The 18,896-nt window shown below is 39.2% G+C and overlaps 1 protein-coding gene across 1 annotated transcript in view; it reads left to right on the forward strand.

The window, feature by feature from the left end:
* Window positions 1-18,896, forward strand: part of POLA1 (DNA polymerase alpha 1, catalytic subunit) — a 304,615-nt gene that overhangs the window by 8,160 nt on the left and 277,559 nt on the right. Inside the window, exons 4-13 of the mRNA XM_045996009.1 lie at window positions 447-527; window positions 7,315-7,430; window positions 7,883-7,945; window positions 9,036-9,128; window positions 9,562-9,649; window positions 9,937-10,138; window positions 10,227-10,405; window positions 16,011-16,123; window positions 16,882-16,998; window positions 18,463-18,537. Of these exons, the coding sequence (XP_045851965.1) occupies window positions 447-527; window positions 7,315-7,430; window positions 7,883-7,945; window positions 9,036-9,128; window positions 9,562-9,649; window positions 9,937-10,138; window positions 10,227-10,405; window positions 16,011-16,123; window positions 16,882-16,998; window positions 18,463-18,537 (1,127 nt within the window). The remainder of the gene's footprint in view (window positions 1-446; window positions 528-7,314; window positions 7,431-7,882; window positions 7,946-9,035; window positions 9,129-9,561; window positions 9,650-9,936; window positions 10,139-10,226; window positions 10,406-16,010; window positions 16,124-16,881; window positions 16,999-18,462; window positions 18,538-18,896) is intronic.

Genomic DNA, 18,896 nt, shown 5'->3' on the forward strand with positions numbered 1-18,896 from the left:
GTGACCACCTGACCACAGGGAGTGGTGTGGAATGCACCTGTGATAATATTTATGTTTCTGTTTCTGTCGTTGGGCTTAGCCATACTGCCATTTTTGCCTCATAGACTGGGGTGATTTTCTGGGCCTCTGTGATCTTGATTCTTTTGCTTTTTATTCTTTTGGTAGAGTAAAACTACTGTTAAGCAGCCTGTTGTGCTAAATCATTTCCCTAGCTCACCTAGATGGGCATAGCATATATCCTTTGGTTTTGACACAATAAACGTGCTCTGTAGATAATATGTTTCATCTGACACCTGTCTAAACAGGATTCTGATACATTCAAAAATAGCACAGAACATCTGAGTAGGTATAAAAGGTGTTTTTGTTGGTTTGTTTTTTTGTGGCTAAAATATTCTCATATTAAAATATTAGAAACTTGATCTCAATTTCAAATTTTGTTCCTGCAGATGGTATCGGCTATGTGGAAGATGGCCGAGAGATTTTTGATGATGACCTTGAAGACGATGCCCTTGGTTTTCATGAGAAAGGTACCTATATTTTGTTTTCAAGAGAGTGCCATTTTGAGGTTACAAGAAGCAAAATTTGAAATGACTTGGTACTTTGACACAGTTTCCTTTAAAGGAAAAGAACATACCACAATTGTTTTTAGGTGTAGAATATGTTGTAATATTGAGAGAAGCATAGGTATATCAAAAATTATATGTAAAAAGCAAAAACAACACCATGAAATGTCTCAGTCATCTAAAGAGTTTGCTCTTTTACTTATTTTCGAATTTCAGTTCTGTGGTCATTTTAGACTTGGCTGATTTTGAAAGGTGCAGCAATAAGTGATGTCTTTTAATTCCTACTGAATTGATGTATTTAAAATTTTAGCTCTTTGATAGTAGTACAGTACAATAATAAGGTTTAGTAATCAACTGGCTTTGTCTAATCAAAATTTGAAGTGATATAAATGAATGTGTCAGATTTTCTTAGCTACATAATCATTGGCAAAACATTTTTTTTGAGTAAACAGGCCTGATTTAGTTTCTGTAAAATGTGAAGGGGAAATTATCTTCAGTATTTGTATTTGATTTGCTTCCTTATTATCACCAAGTGTAGATTGTGGGTCAGCAAACTAAGGCCCACTCACAGCCAGTTTGATTTAAACAGCTTTATTGAGCTGTAATTCACATCCCATTTAATGCACCTATTTAAAAGTGTACATTTTGATGGTGTTTACTGTAGTCCCAGAGTTGGGCGGCCATCCCTATAATCGTCTCACATTTTCATTACCCCAGAAGGAAATCATGCCGTTACTGTGTAGCTCTCCAGTTCAGAATGTTTTTTTCATTTTAAGAAAGTGTTTTTAAAAAAGAGAGAAGTGCAAAGAACACACCATAGCACCAGATAGATGTGTGTGGCCACAAAAACCTAAAATCCGTGTTATCTTGCCCTTTTCAGAAAGTCTGGGCCCCGAATTGTGGATTTTTAACATTTTCTATGTTTGTTTACTTCCTCTTCCCCCTTCCCAACAGTATACAAACAGACTTTATTTTGGTCAACTTTCTGAAAGTAAGTTGTAAACACCATGACACTTAACCTCTACGTGCTTCATCAGTGACCTTCTAAGAATGGGGACGCTTGTCTACTTAGCCACAGTACCCTTCTCATAGTATCATCTAATATATTGGATCATAATAAGATTTCCCCAGTTAGCCTGAAATGATCTCTGTTTTTTCAGATACAGAGTCCACTTTAGTTTTTATGTCTCTCAGTGCCATCCTTCTCCTCCTCCCCCTCTGGTTTTTTTCTTTTCTTTTCTTTCTTTCTTTCCTTTTTTTTTTGGTCTTTCATGACCTTGACATCTTTGAAGGGACTAGGCTGGTTTTGTTGAATGTCCCGTGGTCTGGGATTTGCCTGATTGCTTCTTGGTGCATAGAGTCAAAAATAAAATGTAGATGAAGTTGTGTCTTTCCCACTGATCATATCAGGGGTACATAAGATCACTTTGTCCCATTCTTGGTGATACTAGGTTTGATCTCTTAGTTAAAATGATGTTTGTGAGGTCTTTTCCTTATAAAGCTACCTTTCCACCTTTGTATTAATGTAAATATGGGGTGATAATTTGAGACCCTGTCTATTTTCCCCGTTACCTCTCCCCCAGTGCTTTCAGCATCTATTGATGATTTGTTTCTGTCCTTTTTAAAGTGATCACTTCAAACTCATGGACTGAAAATTGCTGTTACAGTTCAGTATCCATTAGCATTATTTTTCTTTGTGATGTTCACATTATCCCACATTTGGCACTGGGAGCCTCTTTGAGCTGCCTCCTGTGTCCTTTTTAACATGACCCCATCAGTCTTTGAGCATTTCCTTGCTTCCTGGGCCAACAAGATGTTCCAGGTTCTCCTTGTATTTGTCCTGTCCCAGACCCAGAATCTAACCATTTCTCCCAAGAGTCATGGCTTCCTTAGTGGAGAATGGTATTCAGATCTAGGGAATGAATGGTACTCCTTGCTACTAGGGTGTAATGGTTTCTAGGCCCTTTTGGTGAACAGAATTCAGAGATTTTATATATATGTTATGGTTTCATACTGATACATTCAATTCAAATACAACACCACAGGGCTCTTCTTCACCTTCACCAGTTCTATATTTGTATCTGCCTTCAACCCCAGTGAAAACCCTTGTGCTCTAAAATAGACACAAAATAATTTTAGAAATTTTAGAGCTATTAAGCCAGCATGTCTACTGACAACCTTTCTAACTGAAGTTTATAAGTTCTTTATGGTTTTATTTGGTTTATATCTTGGCAAAGGTATATAGTTAGAGAATTGTGTTTGGAAGGTGTTATGAAGTCATTTTTTTCTGTATGCTATTTTATCAGTTTACTCTAGATTCATTTGTGTTTGTATTCATATTAGGGTTTTAAAAAATCCTTCCATTTTAATTTTATTTTTTGAATATTGTAAGACATTTTTATGATTTCAAAATCATAACGATATTGAGACTCAGGTAAATCTTACTCTCACCCCTGTGCTTTCTACTTCTTCATTTCTACACATTTCCATAGGTAACCATTTTTAAAAGTTTCTGATTATCCTTCGTGTTTTTCCTTTTCCAAAAAAGTAAGGATGTGTGCATTTTTAAAATGTGGGATGTTATTTATTCATTCATTAGTTAAGTTAGGATATGTGGACTTTCTTGTTTCTGTCAACCTTTGTAATGTAGGAACTCTAATTGTGTATTCCTAGTTTTTGTATGTCCATGAAGAAGAATGAAAGGAGCCTGTGTGCTTTTTTATCTCCCTGAACTGAGGAGGCCTTTGTTCAAGTTCTGGTTATGTTGTTCATTGCCTGGATCATTTTAAATGAGTCCTGTCACTTACCTGGACATGACTTTTGTTGGCTGTAAATTAGGTTGCACTGGACAGGGAAGTTCTTGAGAAAAGGACCCATGTCCTAGTCATCTCTCTGCCAATCACAGTAGCAAGTGCAGAGAAAGTATGCAGCATTTGTTGAGTAAATGAACCATCTTTTTGTTTCCATTGTCATCTTGTTTCTTCACATTTAATACATCAGTGGAGAGAATGACTTGGCATTCTGGAGGAGAGCTAGTCTCGGAAGTCTTTATTCCATGCTTTGCCACCATTCATCCACAAGTTCCCACTGTTTCAGTGTTCCTCAGGAGAGCCCAATAAGGTCTCAAGATCTTAGGAAGGGAAATGGAATTTTGCAATCCACTTTAAGGATTTGGAAGAAATTGTAGCGTTTTGCACAGATGTATAAAAGGATAACTGTGGTGTGGATCCAATCCCTGACATGCTTCAAATAGAGACAGAAAATATTAACTAAGTCCTAATGAAAAAAATTAGTAGAAAAATGAATAAAACAAATAAACAGAAGCACTAAAATTGTGGAAGATTCTACATCAAATGTTGACTCCTGTTTTTTATGTTTCTTTTTGTCCTTCCCTCTAGATACTACTAACCTACAGTGGTGAAATTAAAGCCTGCTTATGAAACCTTCCTTGTTATTCAAACCTCTATTGACCTTCTCTCTTGATACCCTGTATTAGGACCTGTATTTTGTATTCTAAACATTTTGGCCATTAATTATATTCTGTTTCCAAACTGCCAAATGATCACAATAAAAAAATTATTTCTCTTGTCTTATATTTCTCACAAATGTCCTATAGACTTTTTCATTTTTAGGCACATGAAAAAATGCCCTTTTTATTGTGGTTAAATATACATATAATTTCTCATAAGTGACGTTTAATACATTAACAGTGCTTGTAGCCATGACCATTATCTAGTTCCAGAACATTTTTATCCCTCTGAGTGGAAACCCGTATCCATTAAGCAGTCACTCCCCAGTCTTCCCAGATCCCCTGGCAACTACTAGTCTTTCCATCTCTATGGATTTGCCTATTTTGAATATTTCAGGTAAATGGAATGATAAACTGTGTGACCATTTGTGTGTGGCTCCTTTAGTGTGATGTTTTCAAGTTTCCCTTATGTTGTAGCATGTATTAGTACTTCATTCTTTCTTATGATTGAATAATATTCCATTGCATGTGGAATTTAGGATGTTTCCACTTTCTGGTTATTGTGAATAGTGCTGCTGTAAACATTTGTGTGCAAGTTTTTATTTGAACACCTGGTTTCAGTTCTTGGGAGTATCTACCCAGGAATGGAATTATGTGCATATATTTTTATTTACTTTTTTTTCCTTACATGAAAGATATTTTCTATAGATGCTTTTGTACTTTGTGTTTTTTCACTTAACATGCTATCGTGAAAATCATCCTATATTAGCACATAGAGATCTTTTTTCTTTTTTGCTTGTTTCTATATTGTTGCATAGTATTTTACTGTATAAATGTATGATGATGGTGCATTCAAATGGCTTCACTGAATTGTCAATTAGATTTTCAGTAATTTGCTTTTATTTTTATATTTTTAAAATTTGTTTATTCATGAGATGGGGGGCAGGCTCCCCCCACGGAGCAGGGAACCCGATGCGGGACTCAGTCCCAGGACTCTGAGATCATGACCAGAGCTGAAGGCAGACGCTTAACCAACTGAGCCACCCAGGAACCCTCAGTAATTTGCCTTTACAAATAATTCTGCATTGAATAATTTGGTGCATATGGTGCTTTCCTCAGAGAAAATTCCGAGAAGGAGAATTGCTGGCTCAGAGAGGAAAACGCACATGAAGTTTTATGAACTATTGCTCTAGCATTTGTCCCATTTTACACTCTATTAACAATTTGAGTTCCCATCTTCCAACAATTTATACTCCTATGGCCTCACCAACAGAGTACATTGTGAAGCTTTTGGAGTTTTGCCACTCTGATACACGAGAAATAACATCTCGGTATGGTTTTCATTTGCATTTCTTTTACACATGAAGTTGAGTATCTTTTCATAAAATGTAATAGCTGTTTATATATTTTTTATGTGAACTGTTTGTGCATGTTTATTGTGCACATTCCTTTTGGGTTTGGGGGCTTTTTAAATCCAGGGCACTTTTTTTAAAATCAGAGAAATTGGTCCTTTATCTGTAAAACATTATATATTATAAATATTTTTTCATGTTTTGTCTTTAAATTTATTTCTGTTGTAATTGAACTTATCAGTTTTTTTTTCCTTACAGATAGATTTTGAATCAGAAAGACTTTCCCCACACCCAGGTTACAAAGGAACTTGCCTTTTTTTTTTTTTAAAGATTTTTATTTATTTATTTGACAGAGATCACAAGTAGGCAGAGAAGCAGGCAGAGAGAGAGGGAGGCAGACTCCCTGCTGAGCAGAGAGCCCGACGCGGGACTTGATCCCAGGACCCTGAGATCATGACCTAAGCTGAAGGCAGCAGCTTAACCCACTGAGCCACCCAGTCACCCTGCCTTTTTTTTTCTTTAAGAGATGGGGGGTAGAGAGAGAGAGAATCTTAAGCAGGTTCCATGCCCAGCCCCGATTAATCTCACAACCCTGAGATCATGACCTGAGCTGAAATCAAGAGTCAGAGGCTTAACTGTCTGAGCCACCCAGGTACTCTGGAACTTGCCTTTTTATTAAAGTCTAGGATATTCTTATGTTAAAAATTTTGATCTTTGATTTATTTGGTGTTTATACTGGCTTCTTCACATGTGGGTAGCCAACACTACTTATTAAAAAGTCCATCTTCTCCCCCAGTGATATGAGATGCCACCTTTATTATGTGCTAAATTCCAAAGTAATTTAGTTTTTTCTGGATTTGATTTTCTATTTCATCTGGTCTGAGTATTCTTATGCTGCTACCACACTATATGACCTAGTCATTCTAGGTCTTTTTGACGTAGAGTTCTCTGGAATGAATCTGAAAGAGAGAGTAAAACTGACAGTATTAGAAGAGTTTGTAGGTGATTTACACATGGCCATAAGAGAAAACATGTGGCACAAGTTGTTCTTTGCTGAGTAGATGTCTCTGTGCCATTTAGTGTTGTGACAACATACTGCGTGTGTGTAGTTGCTGTTCCTCATAACATGGAAATTAGGATGCTAGACTATCATGACTGGTAATCCTATTTCTTCACAGTTAGTTTTCCTGTCAGATTCAGGATAGCACTAAAAAGATGATCTCATGGGGCACCTGGGTGGCTCAGTGGGTTAAGCCTCTTTCTTCGGCTCAGGTCATGATCCCAGGGTCCTGGGATTGAGCCCTGCATCAGGCTCTCTGCTCAGTGGAGAGCCTGCTTCTTCCTCTGCCTTCTGTTCCCTGCTTGAGCTTTCTCTGCCTCTCACTTTCAAATGACTAAATAAAATCTTAAAAAAAAAAAAAAGATGATCTCATGAAGGCTGCTACACTAATCCCTTGGTTCCAGATGAGCTTGAGCATTGTATTTCTCTTGGGAAAAAAAACATAACCCCCCCAACCTTTTAACAGGATTTTTATTCACACTAATGATAGCCATTAAACAATCCCACTTAATAACTTATTCTGGTATTTAACTAGTATTTCATCAGTTTTTAAAAGATTTTTAATATCTTTACAACCAGTGTGGGCCTCAAACTTACAACCCCAAGATTAAGAGTTGCACTCTCCATTGACTGGGCTCTCCAGGAGCCTTGTCATCAGTTTTTATAATAACATTTAGCCTAAGTTTTCTGGAATTAAGCTGTTTTTAACAATTCTTTCCTGTGTACCATGTATAAAATCTCATATTTTGTATTTTGAATTCTTTATGTTTTTCTTTTCATTCTCCTGTACAGAAGGCAGGTGACTTGGTTTTTAGTTTCCCATACTGATTTTTGTTGGTGCATGTTTATAAATCAGTTATATTCCAACAGGCAAAGATGATAAAGCACGTACCAAAGACAGGAGGAATGTAAAGAAGGCTGCGGTGACAAAACCAAACAGTATCAAGTCAATGTTCATTGCTAGTGCTGGGAAGAAGACTGCAGATGTGAGTTTCATAATTTTCTGGTATTTTGTCTTTTCTTTTGAGAAGTAAATTTAGTATTTGATTGTATAGACAATAGGTGCTCAATGTATTTCAGCTCAGCTATTTCAGTTGTATTTTCCTGATTTCAGTCACAAAAGTAGATGTAGATTTCTGGGTGAATTTAGGAACCTCATTGTTTAGAACTTGGAGATAGAAAAGCGAATGAAAAGCTGCATGGACAGTGTGCTCATTTCATTGATTTGCTAGCAGGAGGATCATGAAATGAGGGTAAAAACAGGATGCGAGCTCTAGGTTTAGGCATTAAATGTACACAGGTGATTGTTAAGATCTGTGAACAGTAGATGAGCACTCAGTCTTGGGTTGGGTTGGGTTCTTCATTTCACAGACACATGGTCTGGGTGAAAACATGAAATGCAGGGCTTTCTCATTCTGCCTCTCTTTATAATTTCCAGAAAGTGGTAGATTTGTCCAAGGATGATCTGCTAGGTGACATTCTACAAGATCTGAACACTGAGGTAAGTCATTCTCTGGGAGTTGTCAAATATGCAGGGGTCATAGGCTGAAGAAATAATTCAGTAATTTTTACAGAACAGACTGTTGCTAGAATTTAAAACAAAAAAATTCAATGACAATACCACTGTATACACCCAAAACAAAACCTCACAAAGAAAAACAACCCCTTTCCCAAACAACTCTCCAAACTGGCTTTCTTACCACTTTAGGTGAGTAGTTTCCAGCTGTTACAAGTTCTGCAATTTTGTCAACGGGGCTAGGTGGGGATGTGTTTGAGATAGTGCAAATACACACACGAGTCAGTCCTGGGAATGCCCACTGCTTGTGTTCAGTTGCTGCAGTTTATGGTCCCGAAATAAATTGATACCTGTCAGTCTGCACATTCGGCTGTGAGATCCTCATCTTGAATTCAGAGAGGGAGTAAAGGGCAAGAGTCAGTGAGCTGTCCCTGAGAGAACTCAGACAGGCTCAGCTGCTCTGGGAATTTGCATTTGGGCTATTTCACAAGGACTAGACAGATTTAGGGGGGTGTTTCTTTCCAAGTAACCCTTGATTAAACCAACTAACACCAACACATGTGGTTCTAGCTTGACAGTTTTTATTTTATTTATTTATTTTTAAAAAGATTTTTATTTATTTATTTGACAGACAGAGATCACAAGTAGGCAGAGAGGCAGGCGGAGAGAGAGGAAGGGAAGCAGGCTCTCTGCTCAGCAGAGATGCGGGGCTCGATCCCAGGACCCTGGGATCATGACCTGAGCTGAAGGCAGAAGCTTTAACCCACTGAGCCTTCCAGGTGCCCCTCTAGCTTGACAGTTTTTAAATGTAATATCCTGGAAGGGTAGGGGAAAAGTATGTTAAGTTGTAAAAAGAAAAAATTGGTGAGAGGTGGACTTAATATCTATTCTGGTTTTCTCGTGAGTCTGTGGTATTGTTGCTATAGTAACTGCAGTACATGAACAGAGATTTGCGGGGGGAGCAGGGAAGGAAAAAAAATGCTTTGCTTATTGGGCCTTAATGGGGGAAGAAATGCACTTTTTCTGTCTTGTGGAAAGCCAAGCATGGCAGGGAATGTCTTATTCCTCCCTTTAGAAACCTCAGATAACTCCACCACCTGTAATGATACCAAAGAAAAAAAGATCCATTGGAGCTTCACTGAATCCTTTCTCTGTGCACACCCCCAAGGTAAAGTGTGTGGAAATACCTTCAATCTTGATTTATATTATTGGTTAAAACTTAGTTAGTTGATTTTCTATATGAGGGAAATGCTTTTGAATTTGTTCTTGATTTTTGTTTTAAATTCGGCCTCCTGTTTCATTATATAGTTTCGTGTATTTCAAGAATAGCATGTGCCTGGTTTTTTCATAGTAAATTTTTAGTAACTAGTATGTGTTTATTATAGGTATTACGGCAGTGCTAACTGTAATAATTTTCTTCCTGGAAACAAGTATTTTTTTGTAAACGTAGGTAACAGTAAAATAATGGAAGCTGTTACATTACTAATACATAAAATTGTTGTATAAGAGGGAACTGTCATTTTCTCTGGTCAGGGTAGGACGGTTGCATATTTTTTTGGTATGCTAGTCTAACTGACTGAACATTTTAAAAATATTTACAGGTAGTTCGTTCAGGAAAAACGGCTTCCCCTGTCTCAAGGAAGGAGCCTCCATTAACTTCAGTTCCCCTTAAATGTGCTGAATTTGCTGGTAAGTCTGACGTCAGGCAGACCTACAAGGGTAGTTGCAAACTGCTGGCAGAAAGGGAGGCGCCGTGAAGGAGGAAGTGGAGATGATTTTGAAGCTGTTATGATAGCAAGTGCAGTTGTGACAGATTTGAATCCACAGCAGTAAAAGTTAAAAAACATCCAGTTTGGAGATGGAAGAGAAATGCAAATGCAGTGTGGGAGAAAGGGTAGGCTCCTATCGCCGTGCTGGGGAGGCCTTTGTGTTCCACAGCAGCGGTCCATGATGGGAATGTGTGATGACGTCTACAGGAGAGCCAGTGCCAGCGTTGTGTGTAGATGACAAGGAGGACTCAGGAGCAATGGATTTTGAAGACGGTGACTTTGATGAGCCCATGGAGGCCGAGGAAGTGGATGTGGAGCCTGTGGCTGTCAAGACTTGGCACCAAGAGAGTGAGCCAGCAGAGGGGGTGAAGCATGAGGCAGATCCTGGGAAAGGGACTACGTCCTACTCGTAAGAGCATTTTATGACGTTTCTGGCAAGTAGCACTATAAATTATTCTGTTGGATTTTGAAAGGTTTTCAAAATGTAATTTCTGCAGGGGAAGTTTTCTCCCAGATGTTTCTTGTTGGGACATTGATCAGGAAGATGACAGCAGTTTCTCAGCCCAGGAAGTCCAAGTGGATTCCAGTCACCTCCCACTGGTAAAAGGGACAGATGAGGAGCAAGTGTTTCAGTTTTATTGGCTGGATGCTTATGAAGATCAGTACAATCAACCAGGTAATCATAAGTGCCTTTCCCTTAAGTGGTTTAGTTATTATAATTGACAAAGACTCTGTTCTCATGTACGTGTGTTATAAGAAAGCACCACTCGTTCATCGTAAAGGATGGGAGCAACCCGGGTTGAGAGGAGTTGTGGTATGAATAATCTTTAAACATTTTTTTTCTGTAAACCAGTTATATGTGATTTTGGAATGTGTACTTGTAGTTAACCTTTGATGTATCTAAAGTTGTAGTTACACATTTTATTTTAAATGGAATCAGTTAGTAATCTGTTTCTTTATTCAGCACATTGGATACCTGTTGTATGCCAGGCACTGAGATGGCATGAACAAGCTGGACAAGTTCCCAGTCCTAATGGAGCTTACATTCTAGTGGGGTGGGAGCTGTGGGGGGAATGGGCAGTAATTAAGGTAAGTTGATAAATGGTGTGAAGGCATTTAGTAAGGGGGATGGCTGAGGAAGGCCTGTCTGAGGAGACCACCATTGGGCTGAGATTGGAAGCCCATGCTGAGCTGAGGAAAGAGTGTATCAGCCTGAGGAAACAGTGAGCACAGAGGCCTGGAGAGAGAAAGGAGGCCTCTGTGGTTGTAGCACAGTCAATCAAGGGCCAAGATTGGTAGAAAATGAAGCTGGAGACAAAGGCAAAGGGCAGGTAATGAAGGACCTTGAAAGCCATATTGAGGAATTTAGATCTTACTCTTAAGAGCAGAGGGGGCTGTGGTGGAGGATTTTAAGTGCTGGTGGAGAGGATGGTGGTCATATGGTTGGGTTTACAGTTTAACAAGAGCCTTCCAGTTTGTGTGGAGAATAGTGTGTTTGGGTTTGGGTGGGGGTGGAGACTGGAACTGCGCTAGTGGAGAAGCCCTGGAGATCAGTCAGTCCAGGGCAGGCATGCTAGTTACTTGGCCTCATGGTGGCTGTGGAGAAGGGGAGGAGTGAATGCATCTCACGAGGATTTTGATGTGAACCTGTTGATGGCTTGATGTGGGAGCTGAGGGGAAGGAGGAATCACAGATGATTCCCAGAGCCTCCTCCAAATGAACTGAAAATGTGAATTCTGACTCAAAGCCAGGAGGCACTCTAGTTTCTTTTTGTAGTCCTTGAGCCCTTCACCACAGGGCTGGGCATGCCAAGGTATGTTGGCTTAATATACCATACATATCCTGAAATAGAGTTGCCTTTATTCAGATCCATGTCTGGGTATGAGGGTAGATGCAACTGTATTTTTCAAAGTGGTTTCCTGGAGGCTGCATCTGGTGAAAAGAGAGTATCAGTATAGCAAGTGAATGAGTAGGAAGAGTTAAATATTAACTTCAGACTTGAAGGCCAGATTTACCTTAAAGATAATCAGGCATTGACTAACTGGAAAGTTGTTACTGTCTCTGCGAAGGGGGGGCAGAAGCATTAATAGGCTTCAGCATATCAAATGCACAGGAACACGTACACAGCCATTTGAGTAGCAAACTGCCACATGTTAGTTTCATAGGTAAAGAATAAGCCATCCTAGAAATGGTATCTACTTTAGCTGTGACAAGATAATTTGGTTAGATCCTCTCACCTCCTTGCTTACCTCTTTGCTGCTCACCAGTGGAAGGTAGACTGGTAAGTGGGATTGCGTGAGCCTGAGCAAGTATTTCCCATCGACTGCTGAAACCCTGGCCTGACCTGTTGTATGGCTTCAAGGGGACATCATTTTCACATGTGTTTCATGTGTTTTAGGCTTCCTGGAGCACAGTGACACTGTGGGGCTTGCTAAAGTTGTGTGATGTGGTGGCCTGCCCTTCTCAATGCTAATCCCTTTGCTGGATTTGCTCCATGCTGGATTTGATTCCCTGTCCTGGCTAATAGTTCCCTCAAAACTGAAAATTGGGAGTAAGCCTTGACTGCCCCTTTCCTTCACTTTCCTCACCAAGTCTTGTTAGTCTTCCCCTCCGAAAGTAGACAAGCTGTCTTCTCTCTGTAGTTGCCTCTGATTCCTTCTTGCCTACTGAAACCATTGCACCAGCTTCCTAAAGTGTCTTTTAGCTGTCATCCCCTACATTGCAGCCAGAGTGATTGTTCAGATGGGTAGCATTGATCACATCATTTCCTTGTTTAAAAAGAAAGAAAGCAAGAAAGAAAACTCCTGTGTAGCTGCTGCCTACAACGTAAAGTCCAAGTTCCTTAGCAAGGCTTCTGATACCTGCTGTGTATGACTTTTGTGTTCTAGAGATAGTTCCCTGTACCCGTTGTTTTAGATACTGTGTTCCTTTACTCCTTGTGTTTGGCTCAGCCCAGGTGTGTCAGGTCTGGGAAGTTTTCCTAATCCTCCAGACTGGCCTAAGGGCCCTTTCCCATACTAGTACCCCATCATACCCTTTCCCATCATAGTGTTTGTTATATTATTTTATAAAGATCTGATTCTGAATTTTTCTTGTCCCAAACCCTTTTATTTAATTTCTGGGTGGCTGGGACCTTTTCTTTCCAGCTTCTAGTACAGCGCCATGCACATAGTAGGGATTTAATAAATGTTCATTGAAATAAACCACACCGTGATTGACAGTCCTGTGCATGATGCACATGAAAGGTTTCAGAGGTGCATTCACTGCTCTTGCTGAAATTACCTCGTAAAACCTTACAGAGGTGTGGGGGAAGAATGGGTAACAGAGATGAATGTTGCACCACCCCCCTCCCCGTTAATCCACGTAGAAAACATCAGAATGCACAGGTCAATTGCCAAGGATTAGAACCTTAAGAAACAACAATCTTCTTTCTGTCCTGTGTAAAAATGAGTTTATTTTTTCTACCTTTTGTTTACTGGTTGATATTCTTATTTAAAAAAAAAAACAACATTGTTTTGCAGGACAGGGTCTAGAGCTGCACCATCCACTGTGGTACCATATACGTCTACATGCAGCTCTTTAAATTTAGGTTTAAATTAAAATGAAATAAAATTTGGGGTGCCTGGGTGGCTCATTGGGTTAAGCCTCTGCTTTTGGCTTAGATCATGATCTCAGGGGCCTGGGATGGAGCCCTGCATCAGGCTCTCCGCTCAGCAGGGAGCCTGCTTCCCCCTCTCTCTCTGCCTGCCTCTCTGCCTACTTGTGATCTCTGTCTGTCAAATAAATAAATAAAATCTTTAAGAAAATAAAATGAAATAAAATTTCAAATTCAGTTTCTCAGCCAGTAGCCACATTCCGAATGCTTTAATAGCCACCTGTGGCTAGTAGCTGCCATATCTGTGGATGGCACAGATAACAGAACAATTCTGGCATCACAGAAATTTCTAAAGGCTAGTGCTTGTCTGTAGTAATCGGTGTTGGAGGTTAAGATTGAGGCATTGAAGCACAGCTGTATTAGGAAAGCAGCCAGTTTGTGGTATGTATCCTCACTGAATTCCTGTTACTACCATAGTCGAGGATAGACCTTTCCAACCACTATTGGGAAATATTTTGCATTTGAAAGAGGTAGTAGTCTGTTATTGGCCTGTCTTCCAAATGCTATGGTAAAAGGAAATTTCTAATGCTGGAATAATCCTCAGACAATCTGGTCTAGTTACAGAGGAGGAAGCTAAGGCTCCAAAAGTTAAAGTGGGCAGCAGCTGTTAGTGGCAGAGCTCTGGGCTTCTCACCCTCAGTCCACTGTGCCATTCTGCGGTGCTTCTTAAGCTGTGTCCTCTGTGATTGATGTCAATGGGTTAAAAACGATGGCTTGTAAAAAAAAGTCCTTTAATCTCAGGGGGTTGAACCGTTTCATCATGATAGCAGGTAATGATCATTGAGCCTTGGTGAAATCAATGCTGCTAATAAAAACGAAGTACTCCCAAAGACCCTGTTATTGTGTCTCACTTTCTTACAGATTCTAAGTAAGTCAGTTGTTGCTGAATGCTCCATAATTATGAAAAGAATCTTACTCTTTGCATATGGGAAGATATCCTGTCTTCATTATGACTTTTTCAAGGTTGAATAATCCTGACTGCACCTGGTTTCAGCTAGTAACTTTGGGGGAAATGTAATCTTTGTTTACCATGATCTTTTTGTGGCAAATGAGGCATAAACAGTGTCAAATGTGTGCATGAAGTGTGATATTAGTTTGACTGTAAAATGAGCTATTTGAATCTGTGAATCCAATATTAGGGTCTTTATTTTTCTTTGCATGGAATTTTGTTTTTTCATCTCTAACTGTTGTGAGGATGACTTTTAATTTTCTGAGCTCCTGTGATTTTTTTTCTTTTTTAATCGTTCCCCACAGTCCTCCCTTCCCTCTCCCCTTCTTTCCCCCACCCCAGCTGATAATCACACAACTCTTTTAAGAATTTTAATCATCTGCAGAAATGAAAATTTTTAGATGGTCTTATTTCTACTAGAACGAGTGACAAAAGGAAGCACTGATGAGCTATCTTGTGAAATTGGAGTAATTGGCCTTGTGAACAGTAGCCTTTGCATGTGCCAGAATTTTCTTAGTGTCTCAGACAAGTGGCTGTGTTGAGTGGCTATGTTGATTACTGCTGTCTAATTATGCTCAGAGCTCCGGATTTTGCAGTGGCCATCTCTTAGGCTGACTATCAAATCTCTGGAGTCCTTTCTTGATGTCCAGTTTTCAGGAACAGTGATTTGATGTCCATCTAGAAAGGCTTGTTTTTACTTTGTGGTATATATTACATAGGAATCTCAAAAGAGACTTGTCTGCTGGTTTGGTTACTAGAACATTTGTTACACAGAAATTGAAGAGCAAGGAACGAGACGAGCACTACCTATCCAGATTTTTTAGTAGTCTATGAGGTAGAAAGAGTAAAATAGGAGATAATAGTTGAACTGTATTATGAGATATTTATCATTATATGGAATAAGGTATATGAGATCTCTTACGTTTTTCCTCAAATGCAGTTTTACATGTAGAAAAGATGTACTGTACAGTTACTGTTATACATGAATGTTCATTTTTATTGGTGAGTACAAGTGCTGAAAAGTGATTTAGTATTCTCATACTTTATAAGAGGTTTAAAAAGGAGATTTGTTGGGGGATAGTTTGCTTTTTTTGTTTCTCTTAATCTGGGTAGTCCCAGTTCTGGGGAATTGTTTTTCCCTACACTGACCTCGGGTAGCTCTGTAATTTCTGAGTTATGTTTACACTGACCTGGGATGGCTTTGCAATTCCCCAGGGGTTTCTGCACTAACCTGGGGTGTCTTAGTACTTCCCCAAGTGTGTCTGCTTGGACTTGGGATGTCTTCCTAGTAAGTGAGGTTAGTCTGCATTTACCTATGATGTCTCTAATTCTAGGGAAAATGTTCACACCAAGTTAGAGAATCATTCTATCCGCTGTCATCTCAGTGGTTAACGGGTTTTACTAGTGTGGTATTGTCGCATGTCTTAAGTACTGAGTAAGCGAACTGTGCTTGTAGAGTGGGCAGCAGATACAAATTTACTGTAAAAAATGTGTCATAAAGGCAAGATACTAGATTCAGGGACATGTGCATGTAATGCTTGTCATTTTAATTTGCAAAAAGTTTTTGTCTTAATGATTTCTAAATGTGTGGACACATTCAGTGAGCCTTTATATTGCCCCTTTAATATGACTTAATTGAAATGTTTCTTTTCTCATGGTTTTCCCTTACTCTTTTAGGTGTAGTTTTCCTGTTTGGCAAAGTTTGGATAGAATCCGCCAAAACCCATGTGAGCTGTTGTGCTATGGTGAAAAACATCGAGCGAACACTCTACTTCCTTCCCCGAGAAATGGTGATCATTAGTGATTAGCCTCTAATTCCCAGTACCTTGTTTGTTCTGCCACCAGCCATCTTCTTGAGTGGAGCTGTGACTTCTCCACAGCCTTGGTGCTGCTTTCTTGCTGCCTGTCTAGTAACTACTAGTTGTCAGCAGCTCCTTAAGAGGTTGGAAAAATAGAGAATGGAGTAAAACCGTGGGTTTTTTGACTCGTTAGAGTGTCAAAGTGTGAGTTTCAGTATATAATAGTATCTTTTCCCCCACCCTTCATTTCCCTAGTAATCACGGTTGGGAGTGTATGGCTCAGAAACGTGACAGGGCATTTGGGCACGTTGTCCTGCTTCTGCTCTGCAGGCAGCAGTACCGGTCCCTCCACGGCCGTTGAACCGGCTCAGGCCCATTTGCTCCTCCTTTTTAAATTGGGACTTCCCATCCACACTCCCCTCCCAAACCCAGCCTCTCCCCTGAGATCTCAGCTGAACTGTGAATCTGAAGCTTCTTGGTCAGGATTTACAACTCTCCTGTCCCATTTTGTAGAGTCTGTCCTTATCTGATGTGCTTTTATGATGCCACTGGGAAGATTTGGGCATTGGTTTTAGTCCGTTTTTGGGGTCTGCTGCTATCTTTGAACTCCTCTATCTATAAGACTGTTCTTTTAAATGTTTTAAATGGCTGAAGGTGAAAATTGAATTAGACTTGGGTTTCTTGTTGTTAAAAAGATCTCATGTACAGATACTTTTTCTCCCTCCCCTCTCCTCTCTGTGGGAGAGCAGAAAATTGATCTAAGTACAGGTAAAGAAACAGAAACTCCAGTCACAATGAAGGATGTTTATGATGAATTTGATGAGAAAATAGCAGCAAAATACAAAATCATGAAGTTCAAGTCCAAGGTTTGTATTTGGTGATAATTTTTTCCCGCTGTTTATTAGTTGTTCGTTCATTTCCTGACTTATACAATAGTTCTTGTATATCTTCTTTGTGCAAAATGTCTTTTTTATGACTATAATCCATTGAATGGAAATTTCATAGATAGCCATATAAAATTAGTATGTAAGATTTGTAAAAAATACTTTCTTTCTCTTTAAACTACTTAGACAGTAATTTTCTTGAGTTTGAATAGAAAGGTAACACATAGCAAAGTAATTGTTTCCAATCCTTGTAGCATATCTTGTGTTCTTTTCTGAAATGGAGAAGAAACTCTTCTGATTTTGTTTTTATTAGTTATTGGTGGGTTGTTTTGGTCAGAGGGTTAAGGTGTTATATTTAAAAATTGGGGACTTTGATGCTATTTCTGATAGGATAAAAATCTTTTATTTGTGTGTTATTGTTTGGTCTTGATTTTAGTGTGATAAATGACACTTTTGGCCATCGTCATAGGGGCTTGTAACTCAGCATACTTTCTTTTTTTTTTTTTTAAAGATTTTATTTATTTGACAGAGAGAGAGAGAGATCACAAGTAGGCAGAGAGGCAGGCAGGCGGGGGGAAGCAGGCTCCCTGCTGAGCAGAGAGCACAATGCGGGGCTCGATCCCAGGACCCTGAGATCATGACCTGGGCCAAAGGCAGAGGCTTAACCCACTGAGCCACCCAGGCGCCCCAACTCAGCATACTTTCAACAGTGATTGCTGCAAAGGGAGAATTGAGTTGCTGAAGATAAGGTTAATCATCTTAACTATTTGAGCTTTGAACTATGGCTGATGGATCAGTTCTGTCAAATTCTAGAAATAGTGTGGTATAATGGTAAAGAGCGTAGGTGCTGTGACCACACTGCTTGTGGTTTAAGTCCTAGCCATATGACTTTGTAGTATGTGACTTTGGATAAGAGATGAGTGAGTTCTCTGGGCCTGTTTGTTCACTTAAGAAATGGGACCCTGGAGTGATGTGCAATAAAAAAAAAAAAAAAAGAAATGGGACCCTATTTCAAGAGTTGTTGGAAGAATAAGCCCCCAAATTCTTAATAGGTGATTAGAACAGTCCTTGGCACTTAGTAAGCACTCAGTAAACATGAGCTATAATTTTAATGCTAATATTAATTCTTCTAGCAAGTTGGCATTGGTTAATATCAAAGAGTAGCAAGTGATTGAATCCATTAACATTATAAAAATCTTTAATCTTTCATTGCCCTGCTTGAATGCAAATATTCCTAAGTTCTGTAGTGTCCAGGAGAAGTCTTTTTAGCATCTTGTCATTGGGTGTTTTAGTCCCAGTGGAAAAGGGGAAAGAGTGCCCATTTGGCTTTCTTTACCTTTGTATTCCATAAAGATACTAGATTCAGGGACATGTGCATGTAGTGCTTGTCATTTTAATTTGCAAAAAGTTTTTGTCTTAATGATTTCTAAATATCTACTTATCCAGCCAGTGGAAAAGAACTATGCTTTTGAGATACCTGATGTTCCAGAAAAATCTGAGTACTTGGAAGTTAGATACTCGGTAAGTCAAAGAAAATTACTGGGTTTTGTTTGAGCATGACATTTCTTCGTTTTTGAAATTTCAGCTGGTTTTCAATTAGTATCAGCAGGGATCCTCAAGCCCATGGTTCGTTGAGGTGGACTTACAGTAATGAATAATTAAACTGGGTAAAATTAATTTGAATATATAGAATACTGGTTGTACCGCCTTTCTTGGCTTTCAAGTATGCATCTTTAAATAAATAAGTTGAAACTGCACAACTGCTTGCTTGTCAAGTGGAATGAATGCCACATGATGGAGTTGAATATCATTAGTCTGTGGAAGGGTCCCTTCTGAGCAGCAGAAAGGTGAGAGAGGAACATCAGTAGCATCGCTGTAGT

Source organism: Meles meles, chromosome X (assembly GCF_922984935.1).
Source record: "Meles meles chromosome X, mMelMel3.1 paternal haplotype, whole genome shotgun sequence".
Classification (NCBI taxonomy): domain Eukaryota; kingdom Metazoa; phylum Chordata; class Mammalia; order Carnivora; family Mustelidae; genus Meles; species Meles meles.